The sequence below is a fragment of the Colletotrichum acutatum genome (genome assembly GCF_030867785.1).
Source record: "Colletotrichum acutatum strain CBS 112980 chromosome Unknown BDZ83scaffold_236, whole genome shotgun sequence".
NCBI classification, from domain to species: Eukaryota; Fungi; Ascomycota; class Sordariomycetes; order Glomerellales; family Glomerellaceae; genus Colletotrichum; species Colletotrichum acutatum.
Window position 1 is genome coordinate 24,190 of NW_026849230.1, and position 14,945 is coordinate 39,134.

Genomic DNA, 14,945 nt, shown 5'->3' on the forward strand with positions numbered 1-14,945 from the left:
GACTCGGGCTGGTTGTGTGCCGCTAACATCCAACGCATCTGGCGTCTTGAGAAACACAACAGCTATGTCAACAATCAGCATTTCAGGAATAGCCATACCCCGCCTATGCTTCGGAGTGGGAACCCTCATGAAGTGGGCACCCGGCCACACTCATCCACTTCCTACGGACAGCAGCGTCGAAATTCAACAAGCGATTGACGCGGGGTTCCGTCACTTCAACACTGGTGATATCTATACCAACAATGACAGCCTTGCCGAAGTCCTCCGCCGCAGCAATCTCAAACGCGCCGAGATCTTCCTATCCCTTAAGATCAACACCTACGCATCCCTAGGATGTCGAGGCCGCGATCATATGATCCAGGCTGTAAAGCAGGAGATTGAGCGGTTTGGGATATTAGAGGGTTATGTCGACATCCTGCAGCTGCACTTCCCGCCCCGCGGTTATGATGGGAACATGACCAATCGCGATGCATGGCGTGTGCTGGAAGATCTCAAGGATCAGGGAGTCGCTCGCATTATTGGTGTGTCGAATTGGTATGTCGTCAATAACACAACGATGGGGTGTAACCCGATCCAAGCTCACGAGCACGACTTTGTAGGACCTTGCCCGATTACCATGACATCTTCAGCGCCAGCGACCTCAAGCACCCCCCACAGCTCAACGAATACGAGTTCAATCCTTTCTTGCTGTCTGATCCCAAGGTCCGGCAACTCCGCGAATTCGAAGTCAAGCACAACGTTGTCCCAATGAGTATGAACACTATTAACCAAGTCTCTCGGGAATAAATCTCCCAAGCTGACAGCCGCTCAGACTATGGCCTTTTGACAGCCGTCAGCGGCCGCTTGCCCGCTGAAGACAGCACAGCACTGTTGCAGAAGTTGGAAGAGCAGTCGAAGCAAACGAGGCTGTCCACAGCTGATCTGCTGCTCAGCTGGGCATACTACCGGCTTGGCGGCATTGTCGTGACATCTACATCGAAGACAGACCGCGCTAAAAAGACCTTCGAGCTCCTTTCGGCTAAGCAAGCGCCTGTTAACGGTCAGATCTACGAGGAGATTGAAAAGGCGGCAACGCTGGATGGTCCTGAAGGTAAGGTATTCTATGGCCATCCTCACATCGAGAAAGCTCTCCAGCAAAGTATGAATGCTCAGAAATAGGACCCATAGCAAGTAGCAATTACCACTATCTATATCTATGAACTTAAGAGGGCAGCTAGGACTCCCCAACCTACATAGTCATTGAACCCCCAAAACATGGACTACTAATAGACAGGCTTCGTTAGATTTGCGTCTTGTACTATTTTCATGTATGCTGTAGAACTCTCACGACATGGCTTCAACCCCGCGTTTAACTGTCTTCTACAAGAGAGTTCAACTACCCCACCGCCACTTCCCATGAGAGTTTCGGCACCCCACCACATCCTGTAACGTCACTAGTGTTTCCCCACGCCGTCATTCCCCAAGAACCATATGTTATAAGCTTTGTCTACACTACGAATTTCCAAACAAAGCATCTCCAGGCGAAAATTGCCATGTCTTTTCTTGTGCTCTTTGGTTCTCTCGCGCTCCTTGCCATCAGCTGGCTGCTCAGCCACATCCTTACATGTCTTTCACTCCCTGGAGCGTACGGGCCTGCACTTGCCAGATGGACTGATGCATGGTACATCTGGAAAATATGGCAGGGCAAGTATGAGGCGTACGACATCGAAGCACATAAGGATGGCTGTAAGTGGCTACGATTCTTTGGTTCTGATCACTTCCTGGCCCATTGCTGATGACCACCAAAGCCAGGAAAATAGTTCGCATTGGGCCTCGCATGTACAGCATTGACGACCCGGCCATGGCTCGCGTAATCTACGGCATCTCATCTCCCTTGCCAAAAAGCGGATGGTACGATGCCTGGGGAGACCCTCGCATCCCGAACCACAACCTCTTCAGCGCGCGCGATCGCGCCGTGCATGGCCTCATGCGCCGCAAAGTCGCCAGCATGTACTCCATGTCGACAATCAAGTCCTACGAGCCCTATGTTGACAGCTGTGTTGCGCTTCTTCTGAAGCGTTTCGACGAGTTCGCCGAAAGCGGAGAGATGTTTGATTTGCAGCAGTGGATGCAGTGTTATGCATTTGATGTGATTGGTGAGATCACGGTGAGTTTGGTGGTCCGCTTACTTGCCCCATTGCATCAATTTTCTGACTCTTATAACAGTTTGGTAGACGAGTAGGTTTCTTGGAATCTGGCGGACAAGATATCGACGGCATCATGCGAGGTCTAGAAGACGCCAACGCGTTCTCGACACTTTCGGGCGTCAACGCCGTCTTGTTACCCATACTTCTCGTCCTTTATGGTAACCCTGTTCGTGGTATCGCAAGTTTTGCGCGAAAGCTCCAATCCGACAGCGATGATATTGGCATCAAGGAAAAGCATGGCGGAGAGACCTTCCTGACAAAAGTTCAACGACTGCAGAAGGAAGACCCGGAGGAATACGAAAGATTTCGTGTTCAAACGCTTACTTTAACAGGAAACGTTGCAGCTGGAAGTGACACCACGAGCATTTCTCTAACCAGTGCGATATACCATCTTCTCACCACAAATGGTGTCGCAAAGAGCATGTACGAAGAGCTCGATTCTCAAGGCTTCTGCTCTAGCCTCGACGAACACATCACTTTTGACCAAGCCCAGCAACTTCCGTACCTCCAGATGGTCATCAAAGAAGCCCTGCGACTCCATCCAGCCGTCGGCTTGCCCATGTGGCGCGAGGTCGTAGGGTCCGGTCTGGACGTCGACGGAACCCATTTTCCGCCTGGGGTAAGTCTTTAAAGCCTTATTCAACATGGCACAGCCGCATAAAATTGGTCTGACTGCTTTGAACAGACACTCATCGGTATCAATCCCTGGGTAGCGCACCGGAACGCAAAAGTCTTTGGCACAAACGCCGCAGACTTCATACCAGAACGGTGGGATCCCCAACACGCCTCCTCGGAGACGTTAGCGGCCATGGAGCAGTACTACCTGCCTTTCGGAGCGGGCGCGAGGACCTGCATAGGGAAGCACATATCAAGCCTAGAGATGGTGAAGTTGATCCCAGAGCTAGTTAGGCGGTATGAGTTTAAGTGTCTCAGTGGGGAATTGAAGACTGTTAATAGGTGGTTTGTAAAGCCACAGAAAGTACTCTTCAGTGTCAAGCGGAGAGGACTTAGATCTTGAGTTTGAACAGCAGAGGATTTATGTTTTGTCTTATAGGCAGAAGGAACTTAAAGTCCCGGTCCATTATTACGGGCGATATGCCGCTAGACTACGAATATATAGTCTAAAACAACTTCCGCGTGGCGTTCCACTATCGATGGATTTCGATGTCGTAACTGAAGACAGCTCAAGCTCGCAAGCGGATTCTGGATTTCCTAGGTTAAGATCAAAAATGGATTGATGTGCAAAATCGTGCCTATTTCTGGCTTGTATGAGAAGCCTGTACGGTTCAAGCGAGCTATTTGGACAATCTGTAAAACCAAGCCACCTCGCATCGCAGTCGACAACGGCACAAGGCTCGCTCTTCTTCTCCCACCCCCCCCTTTCGGAGGCTCCTTACATCGCAAGTCAAAGAGTTCAGCACATTCTTGCTTGCACCTGTTTCTGGCCTGAGTTTAGCGTCTCTCCGACTGCGGGGGTGGGGGGCCCATCCGTGGAGCACCGCAAAACGAATCTGGGGAATGGCGGAGTCATTAGAAGGTCGTATACTTCATAATACGTGGAAAGTTGCACAGCTCTCTCATCCATCTGGAGTTTCTTATTATCAATTCATGTTGAAGCCCGAGAAACTTAAAACCATGTCTGTCACAGATTGTACAGCCCTTCTCTGTACCTGTCTTGTTTACCGAGCTCTAACATGAGCCAAAGAATACCCGGTTGCCTATGGCCCTTCTGAGAGGCGAATCATTGCCAAAGGTTGGACCAAAAAGGCGGGCCGTATGGCTTTCGCGGTCGATACAGTCTGTAAGAAGGATGTTCGCATTCAGCTCCGAGATGGTGTCGAGCTCTTGGCTGACGTTTTTCGTCCGCTGACATCCGACGACGAGCCTGTCCCAGCCATCATGCCATGGAGCCCATATGGTAAGACTGGAACCGGTCTGCTGCAGCTTGACATGTTCTCGTGGAGAGTCGGCGTGCCTCGCTCTGCGACGAGTGGTCTGGAAATGTGGGAGGCTCCTGGTCCTGCCGAGTGGGTCGCCCGCGGTTCCGCTGTTGTCAATATCGAAGCTCGAGGGTCGTTCAAATCCGGCGGCGATCTTTACGTGTACGGGACTCAAGAAGGCCGTGACGGGTCTGACTGTATTGAGTGGATCGCGCGGTAACCTTGGTGCAATGACAAGGTCGCCATGGCCGGGAACTCGTGGCTTGCGACAACGCAGTGGTTCATCGCTGCCGAACAACCTCCTCATCTGACTTGCATGACACCTTTGGAAGGGCTCGGAGACTACTATAGGGAGTCTATCTGTCGCGATAGCATTTCTGACCATGCTTTCTGGGACGTGTTGATAGGGTGGGCATGCGGTAAGCGTTGTATGCTCCTCATGTGGGTGTTGTTTGCGAGCCTTCCCTGACGTATAGTCTTCCATAGGACCTGGGATGCGCGAGGACCTCAGCGCGATGGTGGATAAGTATGGTACCTGGAACGACTACTTGGAAGATAAGAAGCCGAAGCTCCGCAACATTACTATTCCGATGTATGCCACTGCCAGCTTCTCAACTAGGCTACATACCGAGGGATCAGTCAGAGGATTCCAGCTCTCTCGATCATCTGAAAAATGGTACTTCTTCCGTCAATGATGAGGCGTATTGTCAACTACCTAAATTGCCGAGACACTGCAAAAGGTTGCGCTGGACTGCAACTCAAGAATGGCATGACATTTACCAGCAAGAGAATCTCGATGACTTGCAGCGATTCTTCGACAAGTACATGCTGGATAAAAACAATGGCTGGGAGACTACGCCCAGGATCCGATACTCGCTGCTGGGTTACAACCGTGCAAGCGTAGTCAATCAGCCTGCTGCGTAGTGTCCGCCAGCGAAGTTCAGGTACGAAACCTTGTTCCTCGATGCGACGAATGGATCTCTGGGGCACCGAAAACCCCCGTCTGAGAGCGTGGTCGAGTATCAAGCGGAATTGCCTTCTGACGATGGATGCTCGCTCATCCACACCTTCGAGGAGTACACCGAGCTCTGTAGTGTATCGAAGGCCAAAGTGTACATGTCAACAATTGGTCATGACGATATGGTAAGTTTCCCCGTTCAGGCGGATCAAGTGAGCTTTCGTACATAATAAGTGCTTAATCTTAACGAACTTCTGCAGGATGTCTACGTTGTGCTACGCAAGCTCGACAAGAATGGCAAAGCACTGTGGCACCAGAATATACGCATGGAAGACCTCCCAAAGGGCACGACAGTGGACGATATTTCGAATGAGAACATTTGGTAAGTCACAGTCCTGCTTCCTTCATCGTTCACAGTCAGAAATCGTACGCTCCAGGGTCCTCTGACACAGGCGAACCATATGCAGGCGCTACATTGGACCCAACGGACGTCTTCGTGCATCGCATCGCGCCATCGCAAATGAGGCGCTCGAGGGCCTTGATCAAGGCGCATAGAAGGAGCTAATGGGACCCGCGTACGTGTATCATCCACATACAGCATCGCAAGCATTACGCCGCGGAGAAGTTGTCGAGCTTGAGATTAGTCTCTGGACTGGGGGTATGATCTTCGTAGATCTTCCTCAAGGTCTGACAATGTGAGGTTCAGTCTGCGCCTCTAGTTTGACTCACAGCCGTCAAGCTATGTGCTGTAATTGCTGAGTGTTAGGAGGGTGGGCAGTCTCGTCTCTTTACAGTCTATCTCGTTTCACACACGCGATTGGAGCCGTGCCTCCACGTATCACGACACTGGCTGATCAGCGGAAAGGCCGTTTGCTGTGATGCCCTCGCTACACATCAACACAAGAGTGAGCATCCTGCTTGAAGTGAGAATGACGTGGCTAACGACAGTTAGGCAAAGGAATCTGCCCGACCACTCGATTGATCGTCGAATGTACAAAGCTGGTGAGGCCAAACTCATATCATCCTGTGGCGTGACGGAGCAGAGCGGAAACACTTTTTTTCATCAAGTGTTTCTGAGACTTTTGTCAACCCATCATCTCTTGTGGAGTGCTTGCAGCCCCAGACCTCGGTCGCTAGTCTCATAGATTAAGGCCAGGACCAGGACCAGGACCAGGACCAGGGTCTCGAGTCTTCCCCCCTCGGCCAGATCCCCACGTGGTTCAGAAGGGAGTCAAAGCATCGTGATCTGGGGTAGTTGAGCGGGGTGAAGCGAACGAAGCGGAGCTATCCCTAGCGACAAGATCGAACTTCAATGCTTGCGTCGAGTTTCAAAGTGGCAATATGGTTCGTGATCATATCACGCCGAATAGCTTGGGAGAATCATGATGTTGGGTGCTGAACGAAACCGCATCAGTGGTCCTGGCTTCTGTGGATCTTGCAAAATTTTGCTAAATCGCGGCATCTAGAGTCGGCAGTCATGAATCTCCACCAATTCCGACTTTCGGAACCACTTAGACTTGAAGTTGCCGGTGGAGGCCTTTGATAAGTATGCACTTTCTATGTTATGACCCAACCTCATGACTTCGTGACAATAACTCCTCGTTTCTCGGTCAACTCAACTGCGACATAATTGGCTTCTTCACGATCACTACTCAATAGCCCGCACAATGCCATTTCTAAACCCTCAGCCCAAGATCATCATCGCCGGTGCAGGCATTGGTGGCCTCACAACGGCACTGTCCCTCCATGCCGCTGGGTTCACAGACATCCACATCTTCGAAGCAGCGTCACAGCTCACAACTCTTGGTGTCGGCATCAACGTGCAACCCTCCGCCATTCTCATTCTCCGCAATCTCGGACTCCTGGAAGCTTTTGAAAAGACCGGCGTCAAGACTCAGGAACTCAACTTTTACAACCGCCACGGCCATCCCATCCTCAGCGAGCCACGAGGTCTCAAGGCAGGCTATGCGGTGCCCCAATTCAGCGTGCATCGCGGCGAATGCCAGATGCTGCTTTTGAGTGCTGTCAAAGAGCGTCTGGGCGAAGGGGTGGTCAGCCTAAACCACGCTCTGACAGGGTTCTCGCAGGACGAGAAGAGCATCACAGCGGAGTTTTCGCAACGGCGGGACGGTGCGCCGGCAGGACAGTCCAGCGTCACTGGCCATATCCTCATAGCTGCCGACGGAATCAACTCGACCGCGAGAAAGGTCCTCTACCCCAATGAAGGCCCGCCACGGTTCTCGGGCCGCATGCTCTGGCGCGGTTGTATCGAGCGTGAGCCGTACCTCACAGGAGCTTCAATGGTCTGGGCCGGCCACGCCGATCAAAAGTTCATCGCCTACCCCATTAGCCAGCGTTCCGCAGACAAGGGCAAGAGTCTCGTGAACTGGATCGCCGAGCTTAGGATACGAGACAAGGACGACGAGGATCTCACGCCACCAAAGACAGATTGGACAAAAGCAGTCGCCAAGTCTGTGTTTGAGGGGCCGTTTCAGGGGTGGCGGTGCGGTGGACTCGAGATGAAGGATCTCATCAACGCGACTGAGAAGGTTTTCGAATTTCCTATGAGTGATCGGGATCCCGTCGAGCGATGGAGTTTCGGCCGCCTCACTTTGCTTGGTGATGCCGCGCACGCCATGTACCCGATCGGCTCCAACGGCGCATCGCAGGCTATCATCGACGCGGAGACTCTTGCGAAGCAACTTGTTGAGAACCGAGACGACGTGGTGGCGGCGCTGAAGGCGTATGAGTCGGAGCGGTTGCCAGCCACATCCAAGATTATCGTGGCAAATCGTGGAAATGGACCGGATCACGTCTTGCAAATATGCGAAGAAAGAGCACCTGATGGTTTCGAAAACGTCTACGATGTCGTTCCGAAGGACGAATTGGAAGACATTGGTCGGGTCTACAAAAAGGTGGCTGGCTTCGAAATGGAAAGTGTAAACAAGAAAGCACAAGAAACAGAGGGCATTTGTGAGAGACTAGGATTGAAGAGTCCAGCTGAGTGGATTTAGGCGTTATAGCTAATCAAGCGTTGATGTTTGGCATCTACAAAAATCTCAGTTGACTTTAGCAGAAATACTAGCGAGTTGAGAAAAGCATTGAGGTTTTGATACTAGCCCCTCTAAGATACTATTCTCAAGCTATCTTAGGTGCATTGCAACTCAAAAGCTTTCTCAGGGTGATGCAGGCTCTCATTCGGTGCCCTTTGAGACGGAGAGTACTCGTAGTAAGGAACAAGTTGTAAGGAACACTGCCATCAATAGCTCCGGAAGAGGCTGACCGGGGGCAAGTTCCGAGGCTGGATATGACTTGTCAATGTCTCTGGTGCACGGCGTACATCCTCCAACCGTTATGGTATGATGGCGCAGGTCCAGACTCCCATCACCTGAAGTCAACGTGATGCTGCGGATTGTCTCAGACCCTCGCTGAGATGTGCATACGCCACAGGGCCATTAGCTTCGGTCTAGTCTCTCCCTGCGCGGCAGCTGCATCCAACCACTTCTCATTACCCAGGACATTCGCAATCCATTACATCTTGGCCGTTGTCGCTACAGCCTGAGCCACAGGCAAGGAGTCCGGCAGTCAAGTGACTCTAAACCCCGGCTTGTGCCACCATATGGCCTGCGCACATCCTGTTGCGGCATTTCAAGCGGTCAAGTTTGATTCGGTGGCCCTGAACAGGCTACTGAGTTGTGCATGAACACATACCGCGGAAGGCTTGCCTTTTTCTTCCAAAGTTCTATTCTTTCGTGTGTCTCTCTTCAAATGTGACGTAAACACACTGCACCTACGACGTGTATGATATCCATCTTGGTACCGCATCACATCTATTCTTCGGAAATGCGCAAGAGGACTTTCCAAACTCCGTTCGCTGGAGCTTGGACAGAAAAGAAGTCAAGATAAAGTAGAAAGTGGGATTTAAGCTTCAGACTTTCTGCCCAGGCTTGAAATCAAAAGGCGCCCGATATCACATGTATCAACATTCAATCCGAGTCAAAAGTGTTCAAAATCGTTGGTTTTAAATGAAGGGGTACAAAGGATCAAGTCAACTACCGGTATGTCTTGTCCGGTGGACATAGTCACCACCTATAACTCACTGGCCAAGAGAAAGCGAAAGATAAATATGCGATCTATCATCTGCAACATTTTGCTTTTTCCCTGCCTCCCTTTTGGACAGAACCGCGCCAGTGACGGAATGGTCCAAGCTTGGGAGGTTGGCCCCCTCTGGTGGCCCGTGACTGAATATCTTTCTTTTCCGCTCTCGCCGTCTTTCCGAAATCCGACCTACCGTCCTTGGTGTTTCATCTTTTTCGATGTCCCATGATATTACCACGGCTATTACCTCGGTGCCAGAATGGCGTCGTGAAAGGACACAATGGATAATACGTTACCGTCGTCAACCAAGCGAGCAATCGCATCCTTGGTAGTCCTATTTGTTCTTGCGACGACCTTTCTCGCTCTCAGGATCTACGCGAGAGTCGCTGCCTTGAGAAGCTGGCGGCTGGGGACGGACGACTATGTCATACTTGCGGCGTGGGTAAGTACGGTTCTTTGCGCATGCAATCCCACGATTCTATTCTGTTCTTCTAATGCGACGTCTAGGTTCTCTTCACATGCATGATATATCTTCGTGTCGCGCTTCTAAGTGCGTCCACATTTGCGGGGATATTGAATGTCCCCAAGTACAGCAAGATCAGTGGGGCAGCCGGGATAATGTCAAACATAGCGTGGGCGCTAAGCAAGACATCATTCGCCTTCACGCTCATGCGTTTGATGACGGGAAAGCTTCGATGGATGCTGTGGTTCATCATCTTCTCCATGAACCTCTTCATTGCGCTGTGGCTCCCCTTCTTTCTCAACCCATGCAGCCCTGGCGGACCGGAGCCATGCTGGCCACGGGAAGTGTCGGTCCCGTTTGGGATATTTGTTAATGGTAACTCTTTTTATCATGCCGTTGTTGTATGGGCTTTCCAAAGGCTGAACTGGCTAACTCTCCTGCCTCTAGCATACTCGGCCTTTTTGGACATTTTTCTTTCCTTGCTACCATGGAAGATCATATGGCCCCTTCATCTTAGCACACGCGAACGGATCGGCATCTGTGTGGCTATGAGCATGGGTATCTTGTAAGTTTCGGTCTCGCATTCGGTGCATCATTTCTCTTTTCAGGATTTTGTCAATTGACGTCATTCGCAGCGCTGGGGGTACTGGGATAGTCAAGGTTTTGTATCTATTCGGACCACAGTCACGCAGTATATTTGACTCCGGGAGTATATGTAAGTCTTGACTTGTCCGGTTATGAACCCTCAGGAGCAAACTTGGAAGTCATTTCGGACTGACCCTTTTTCCCTAGATACATTAAGCACCCTTTTCGTCTGGGAAAGCGCTGAGATCTCAGCCACAATTATGGCCACATCAATACCCATGTTGCGGAAACTCGCCGTGAATGTCACAACTAGGTACTCCTCTCGAGGGAGTAGCGAAAACACTATGCTGTCCGTTTTCCAGCGCCAGCTACGTATAGCTGGCCTCAGCAATGATGCCGAGAACCAACATGCTGATCAACCAACAAATTATACTGGCGCGTCTTCTACGAATTATTCCAGGGCGTAAGAAACAGTCCCTCGAGTCTTGTTACGAGATGAAGCAACAAGTGCTGGTTGCTCTAATCAATATCATCGACTTGGATAAACTTGGAAAGGAATGATAGTGGCCGCTTATCCTACCAACCCTCCCTAATACCCAGACCTCACTGCTAGTAAGATAGCCTCCAAACGGGCTTCTTCAAATTCGCCGGATTTAAATGTAGAACAATTAGATGTAGAACGTCCAGAAGAATTCTTGTCTGCAGTCTGTCGATTCTCTACCTGATCGAAAGATGCTGAAATGGAGATGTCAATGCTTTCAACTCGACTCGTGGGTTTATATCGGTCTTTCCGCTCATCGGCTTAGCTTGATGAATTGTCAGGTTTCAGTAGAAGCTTTGAACAGAATATCAATGAATGGTTCAAGTGTTGAACAGGTATAGCTGCTCTTCTCGATGGTGAAAAATTACAGTACGTGCAGTGACTTATTACTCATTGTTCCAGAGACCCCCGTTGTTGTTTCGTGGTAGCGCTCTGCAACAACTGAGACTATTTGCACCGTGTGTGATGTCTGCAATCGGGCATCGATGCAGATAAATATGATTACTACTAGACAGAGTTTGTCGTTGAGCGAATAGTAAATAGAATATTTGCGTTCATCTCAGACGCTAGAGTACCTTGCAATGTGCCATCGAGGACACTTCTCAGAGGCACGGCTATCGCATATTAGTAAAGTCGCAAGTCCCTTTCAGACAGTATTGAACTCAAGTAGTCTCTTTTACAGAATAGTCGTCCATGTTGCGTTGTTGAAAATAGAATCATGACTCGTAGGATCCGGATTTCCGGACAACACAGAAGAAAAATTGGCCATTAATATGGACACTGTTAGACCGGAGACTCCGTCGCTAAGGCACGCAAAGACTACATGTACCCACTGGGGGATTGGCCAGCGCGGCATTGGGTCCATATATCCGTAGATGGAGAAGATCCGATGACACAGCCTCACTCATGACTTCCTACACGACACACCCGGTCGGTCAAATACCACGGGCAGCGATGTCGGCAGGAAGTTGACCTGGTGAGGGGGTTCTGTTGCTCTAGGCCAAGTTCCCGCATCATGTTGCTGTCTGCACTCTGCAACACCAAACCAATACGCATTTGTCGTATTCAATGCTTAAACATTGGCCAAATCCATGTTGTCCGTCTCGTCGAGTCATGCTCGAGCTGCATCGGATGGGTCGGCGGTGCGGTGAACGACCACGTCTCGGTCGCCAGGGTTTTGCTCTATGCCACAAAACCGGGGTCTGAATTTGGTCTCGGGGTGAAGAGGTTCGAGTAATGTGCGTAGATCCTCGTCGCTCGAGCTCGTTACGAATATACTTAGTGCCTATGGTTGCATGACTTGCACAGAGTATCCCACCGGTCAGTGGTGCAGTCCCCATTTTGCGGAAAGATATACAAGACTGTACCATTAGCAAATTGATCAGTCACTTACTAAAGATGCGTTTAAATGCTTGATGAATACAATTAAAGCCTATAGGTAGTTGTAAAGAGATAGAGCTTGGCCTAGAGAGGCACCTTTCGCATCATACCACATCATCTAGCCAGGTTATGTCTTACAACTGGCTTGGGTCCCTAGCAACTAGCCCCATAAGCCAACAAAATAGACTTTTGTTTGCCAGCTCAATCTAATAAGCTTCCATGAACAATCTCAACTATGTAAGGAACAACGATCCAAGGAAGTGGAACTAACGATCTCGGGCTCCGATAGCTGGTGCTTTACGAGAGTTGGAGAGATGCTAGTGCTATTAATACTGCTTGTAGCATGCTTCAAATCCAATTTCTATAAGTAGATCGCATCTTCCACGGACTATAGGTTGGACCGTTTTCCCTTGAAACTCTTGCAACCCACATCTCTACCACCAAACCCACCTTTACCTGAATCACAAAATGAAATTCCTCACACTCGTCATCGCCCTCACCGCACCCCTGGCCGCACACGCGTGGACGGGGCACGTGTACAGCACGCAGGCTGAATGCATCGATGGCTGCTCGGCCAAGGTAAAACTCCCTTTGAACCTTTTCCACAACCTCTCGGATACTGATTATCGGAAAAGTGTCAAGCGGGGGGTGGCATCTACGATGGTTGCTCCGGTGGAGGCGGTGCTACTGCACAGGATCTGTAAGTTCCTGCCATGAGGAAGTCTATACGGCTTGCTAATCCTTTACTTAAGTGTCTACTGCAACTGCAAGTAACTGCGACAAGATTTCAATTACCATGAACTATCACTCTTCTTGTATATAAAACAGAAGTATTTCTCAGAGTTGATTAGAGCCCTTGATAGTGTGGTTCAAAAGTCTCGTGTTGATCAAAAATTGCGTCGTATATCTCACGTGTTACAGTGTTGCCCATGGTCCCATCCGGGTCCGATACATCCACTATAAAGGTGTTCGGTCCCATTTCCCAAGTCATGGCTATATCAATCAAACTATCCGCTGGTTGAAAACTCAGCGCCACCTTTTGGGCCCAAAGGGCTTTAAATTTAGGGCTTATGAGAAACCCAGAAAATACATTGATATGCTCTGGAGACCGTTTCTATTTAACAAGAATGGAATCTCTCAGACATTGGACGTGATCAAATTTCAGACCAGCAGCCACGGTTTCGTGATTCTCTCCACCGGCGTCATATACTGTATGATGACCTTCCTCGCGGACTTCACTAATGAATGGCACCTTGATGCTCAGGAAGAAGACAAGGGGCATATCAGTGTCGTTGGAAGTAGGTGGAAGTCTTGTCCCCCCTTCTGTCGCGTTGTTCGAAGGATGCTTGGGTGGTTCCACACCTACAAACAACCATACGAGGATCGATGTCGACACACCCCCTCTAAGCTTGGGACCTGAAATGCATCCTGTCGATTGCCATTGCATTCTCGGACTTGCCAGCAGCCTTCGCAGAAACAGTGATGAAGAGTAAAGCCTTGCGAGCAGCGCCCCTTTGAGAGATTGCATAAGACTACAGGTCACAATTTCTGAGTTTTCAAGGTCGACAATAGGAGTCATTCCACAAGAGAGCCGACTTGCATGGGGGGAAAGTCATGATGTGCATATGCCCACAGACGTACACTGGTTCCGGCTGGTACATGACATTGACTAAAAAGTCATCACACCCGAAAACTTCAAATGCGCATGTGAGCTACCTCCCGCTGATCAACTTCCCTCTCGCCTAATTTTTCTTGGCATCTGCTGTTAGTGAATGAGTGAGCCTACCACCAAATTACTAACAGCCGAAAACTCTTCACCTCCCCTTGCCGGAGCCCGCATCCGCGATGGCCTCACAGCCGCCGTCGGGCACCGGACTGATGTCGGCCGACCAAGCCGACCCCGAACCAGGCTCCGGGACACCTCCGGAGCCGAACCCCACCTCAAGAGCTAAGCGACGCCGCGACGCCGAGGCACAGCCGACCCGGCCCAGCCTAACGGGAAGCCAGCTTGATGCCACCACCGACGCCCCTACCTCGGCCGAGGGGCCCGCAGCCTCTACCGCATCTGCTCCGAGCGGATCTGCCACAGGGTCCGTCTTGACAGCCCTTGCAGAAGAAGCTAGACAGTACGAGGCACGGAAAGACGTCTTTCTGACCATTGCACGGTCCGTCGACAGCGTTGTCGCCAGCTTTGACGGTTCTAGAAAGCAGATCGCGAAAGAAGCCACTGCCTATGTCATTCAAACCCTCAAGAGACTGATCAATCACGAGACAAGCCCAATAGCGGCCCGGAGTTGGGCGGCTGTCGTCGCACCGATGGCGGGCAACACCACTGCGGCGACCCGGAGCGGCCAGAGCTGCCAGAGCTCTGCCCGCCCGAAGGCCACACTCCCCGCCGAGGATCAGCCGCAGGCGCAGCCGAAGGAGGACCTCCGCATCTTTGCCCGCGTCCCGGAAGAAAGCTTAGCGGCCGCTCGGAAGATCGCACCGTTCGCCGTACGACAGATCGTCTGTAAGGCCGTTGGCCTGGGGCTAGCGGACCTTCCCCACGTCTACCATATCAGCACAGGTTACTCTCTGAAGCCGCGAAACAAGCAAATACAGGAAAGACTACTTACAAGTAAGGCAAAGCTGGCGGAATGCCTCGGCGCCCACCAAGTCGAGACGCCTATCAAGTGGCACACATACGTTGTGCCGCGATGCCCAACAAAACTACACAGCATTGGCGGGGACGTCCTGGACCCAGCCACACTCGTTGAAGATGAGGTCTTCGCACAGACAGGACAGAAGCCTG

At 50.9% G+C, this 14,945-nt stretch overlaps 5 protein-coding genes across 5 annotated transcripts; all 5 read left to right on the forward strand.

The window, feature by feature from the left end:
* Positions 1–48: 48 nt before the first annotated feature.
* BDZ83DRAFT_713489 (NADP-dependent oxidoreductase domain-containing protein) lies at positions 49–1,158 on the forward strand (the record flags this gene model as incomplete). The annotated part of the gene is made up of 3 exons (XM_060511635.1): positions 49–561; positions 636–751; positions 812–1,158. Exons 1-3 carry the CDS (start codon positions 65–67, stop codon positions 1,156–1,158), a joined length of 960 nt encoding a protein of 319 aa, XP_060357696.1. The 5' UTR covers positions 49–64.
* Positions 1,159–1,532: 374 nt separating this feature from the next.
* Positions 1,533–3,204, forward strand: BDZ83DRAFT_713490 (cytochrome P450; the record flags this gene model as incomplete). Its single annotated transcript, XM_060511636.1, has 4 exons — positions 1,533–1,725; positions 1,788–2,146; positions 2,206–2,805; positions 2,872–3,204. 4 exons carry the CDS (start codon positions 1,533–1,535, stop codon positions 3,202–3,204), a joined length of 1,485 nt encoding a protein of 494 aa, XP_060357697.1.
* Positions 3,205–3,962: 758 nt separating this feature from the next.
* On the forward strand, positions 3,963–5,470 carry BDZ83DRAFT_724829 (Alpha/Beta hydrolase protein; the record flags this gene model as incomplete). Its single annotated transcript, XM_060512698.1, has 6 exons — positions 3,963–4,286; positions 4,365–4,545; positions 4,613–4,802; positions 4,867–5,026; positions 5,051–5,269; positions 5,345–5,470. 6 exons carry the CDS (start codon positions 3,963–3,965, stop codon positions 5,468–5,470), a joined length of 1,200 nt encoding a protein of 399 aa, XP_060357698.1.
* A 1,069-nt stretch (positions 5,471–6,539) lies between these two features.
* Positions 6,540–8,288, forward strand: BDZ83DRAFT_643987 (uncharacterized protein). Its single transcript, XM_060509713.1, has one exon. It carries the CDS (start codon positions 6,752–6,754, stop codon positions 8,096–8,098), a length of 1,347 nt encoding a protein of 448 aa, XP_060357699.1. The 5' UTR covers positions 6,540–6,751; the 3' UTR covers positions 8,099–8,288.
* A 924-nt stretch (positions 8,289–9,212) lies between these two features.
* BDZ83DRAFT_202066 (uncharacterized protein) lies at positions 9,213–10,496 on the forward strand. Its single transcript, XM_060501659.1, has 4 exons — positions 9,213–9,624; positions 9,690–10,020; positions 10,093–10,210; positions 10,281–10,496. The coding sequence occupies exons 1-4, from the start codon at positions 9,463–9,465 to the stop codon at positions 10,369–10,371; spliced, it is 702 nt and encodes a 233-aa protein (XP_060357700.1). The 5' UTR covers positions 9,213–9,462; the 3' UTR covers positions 10,372–10,496.
* Positions 10,497–14,945: the final 4,449 nt, after the last annotated feature.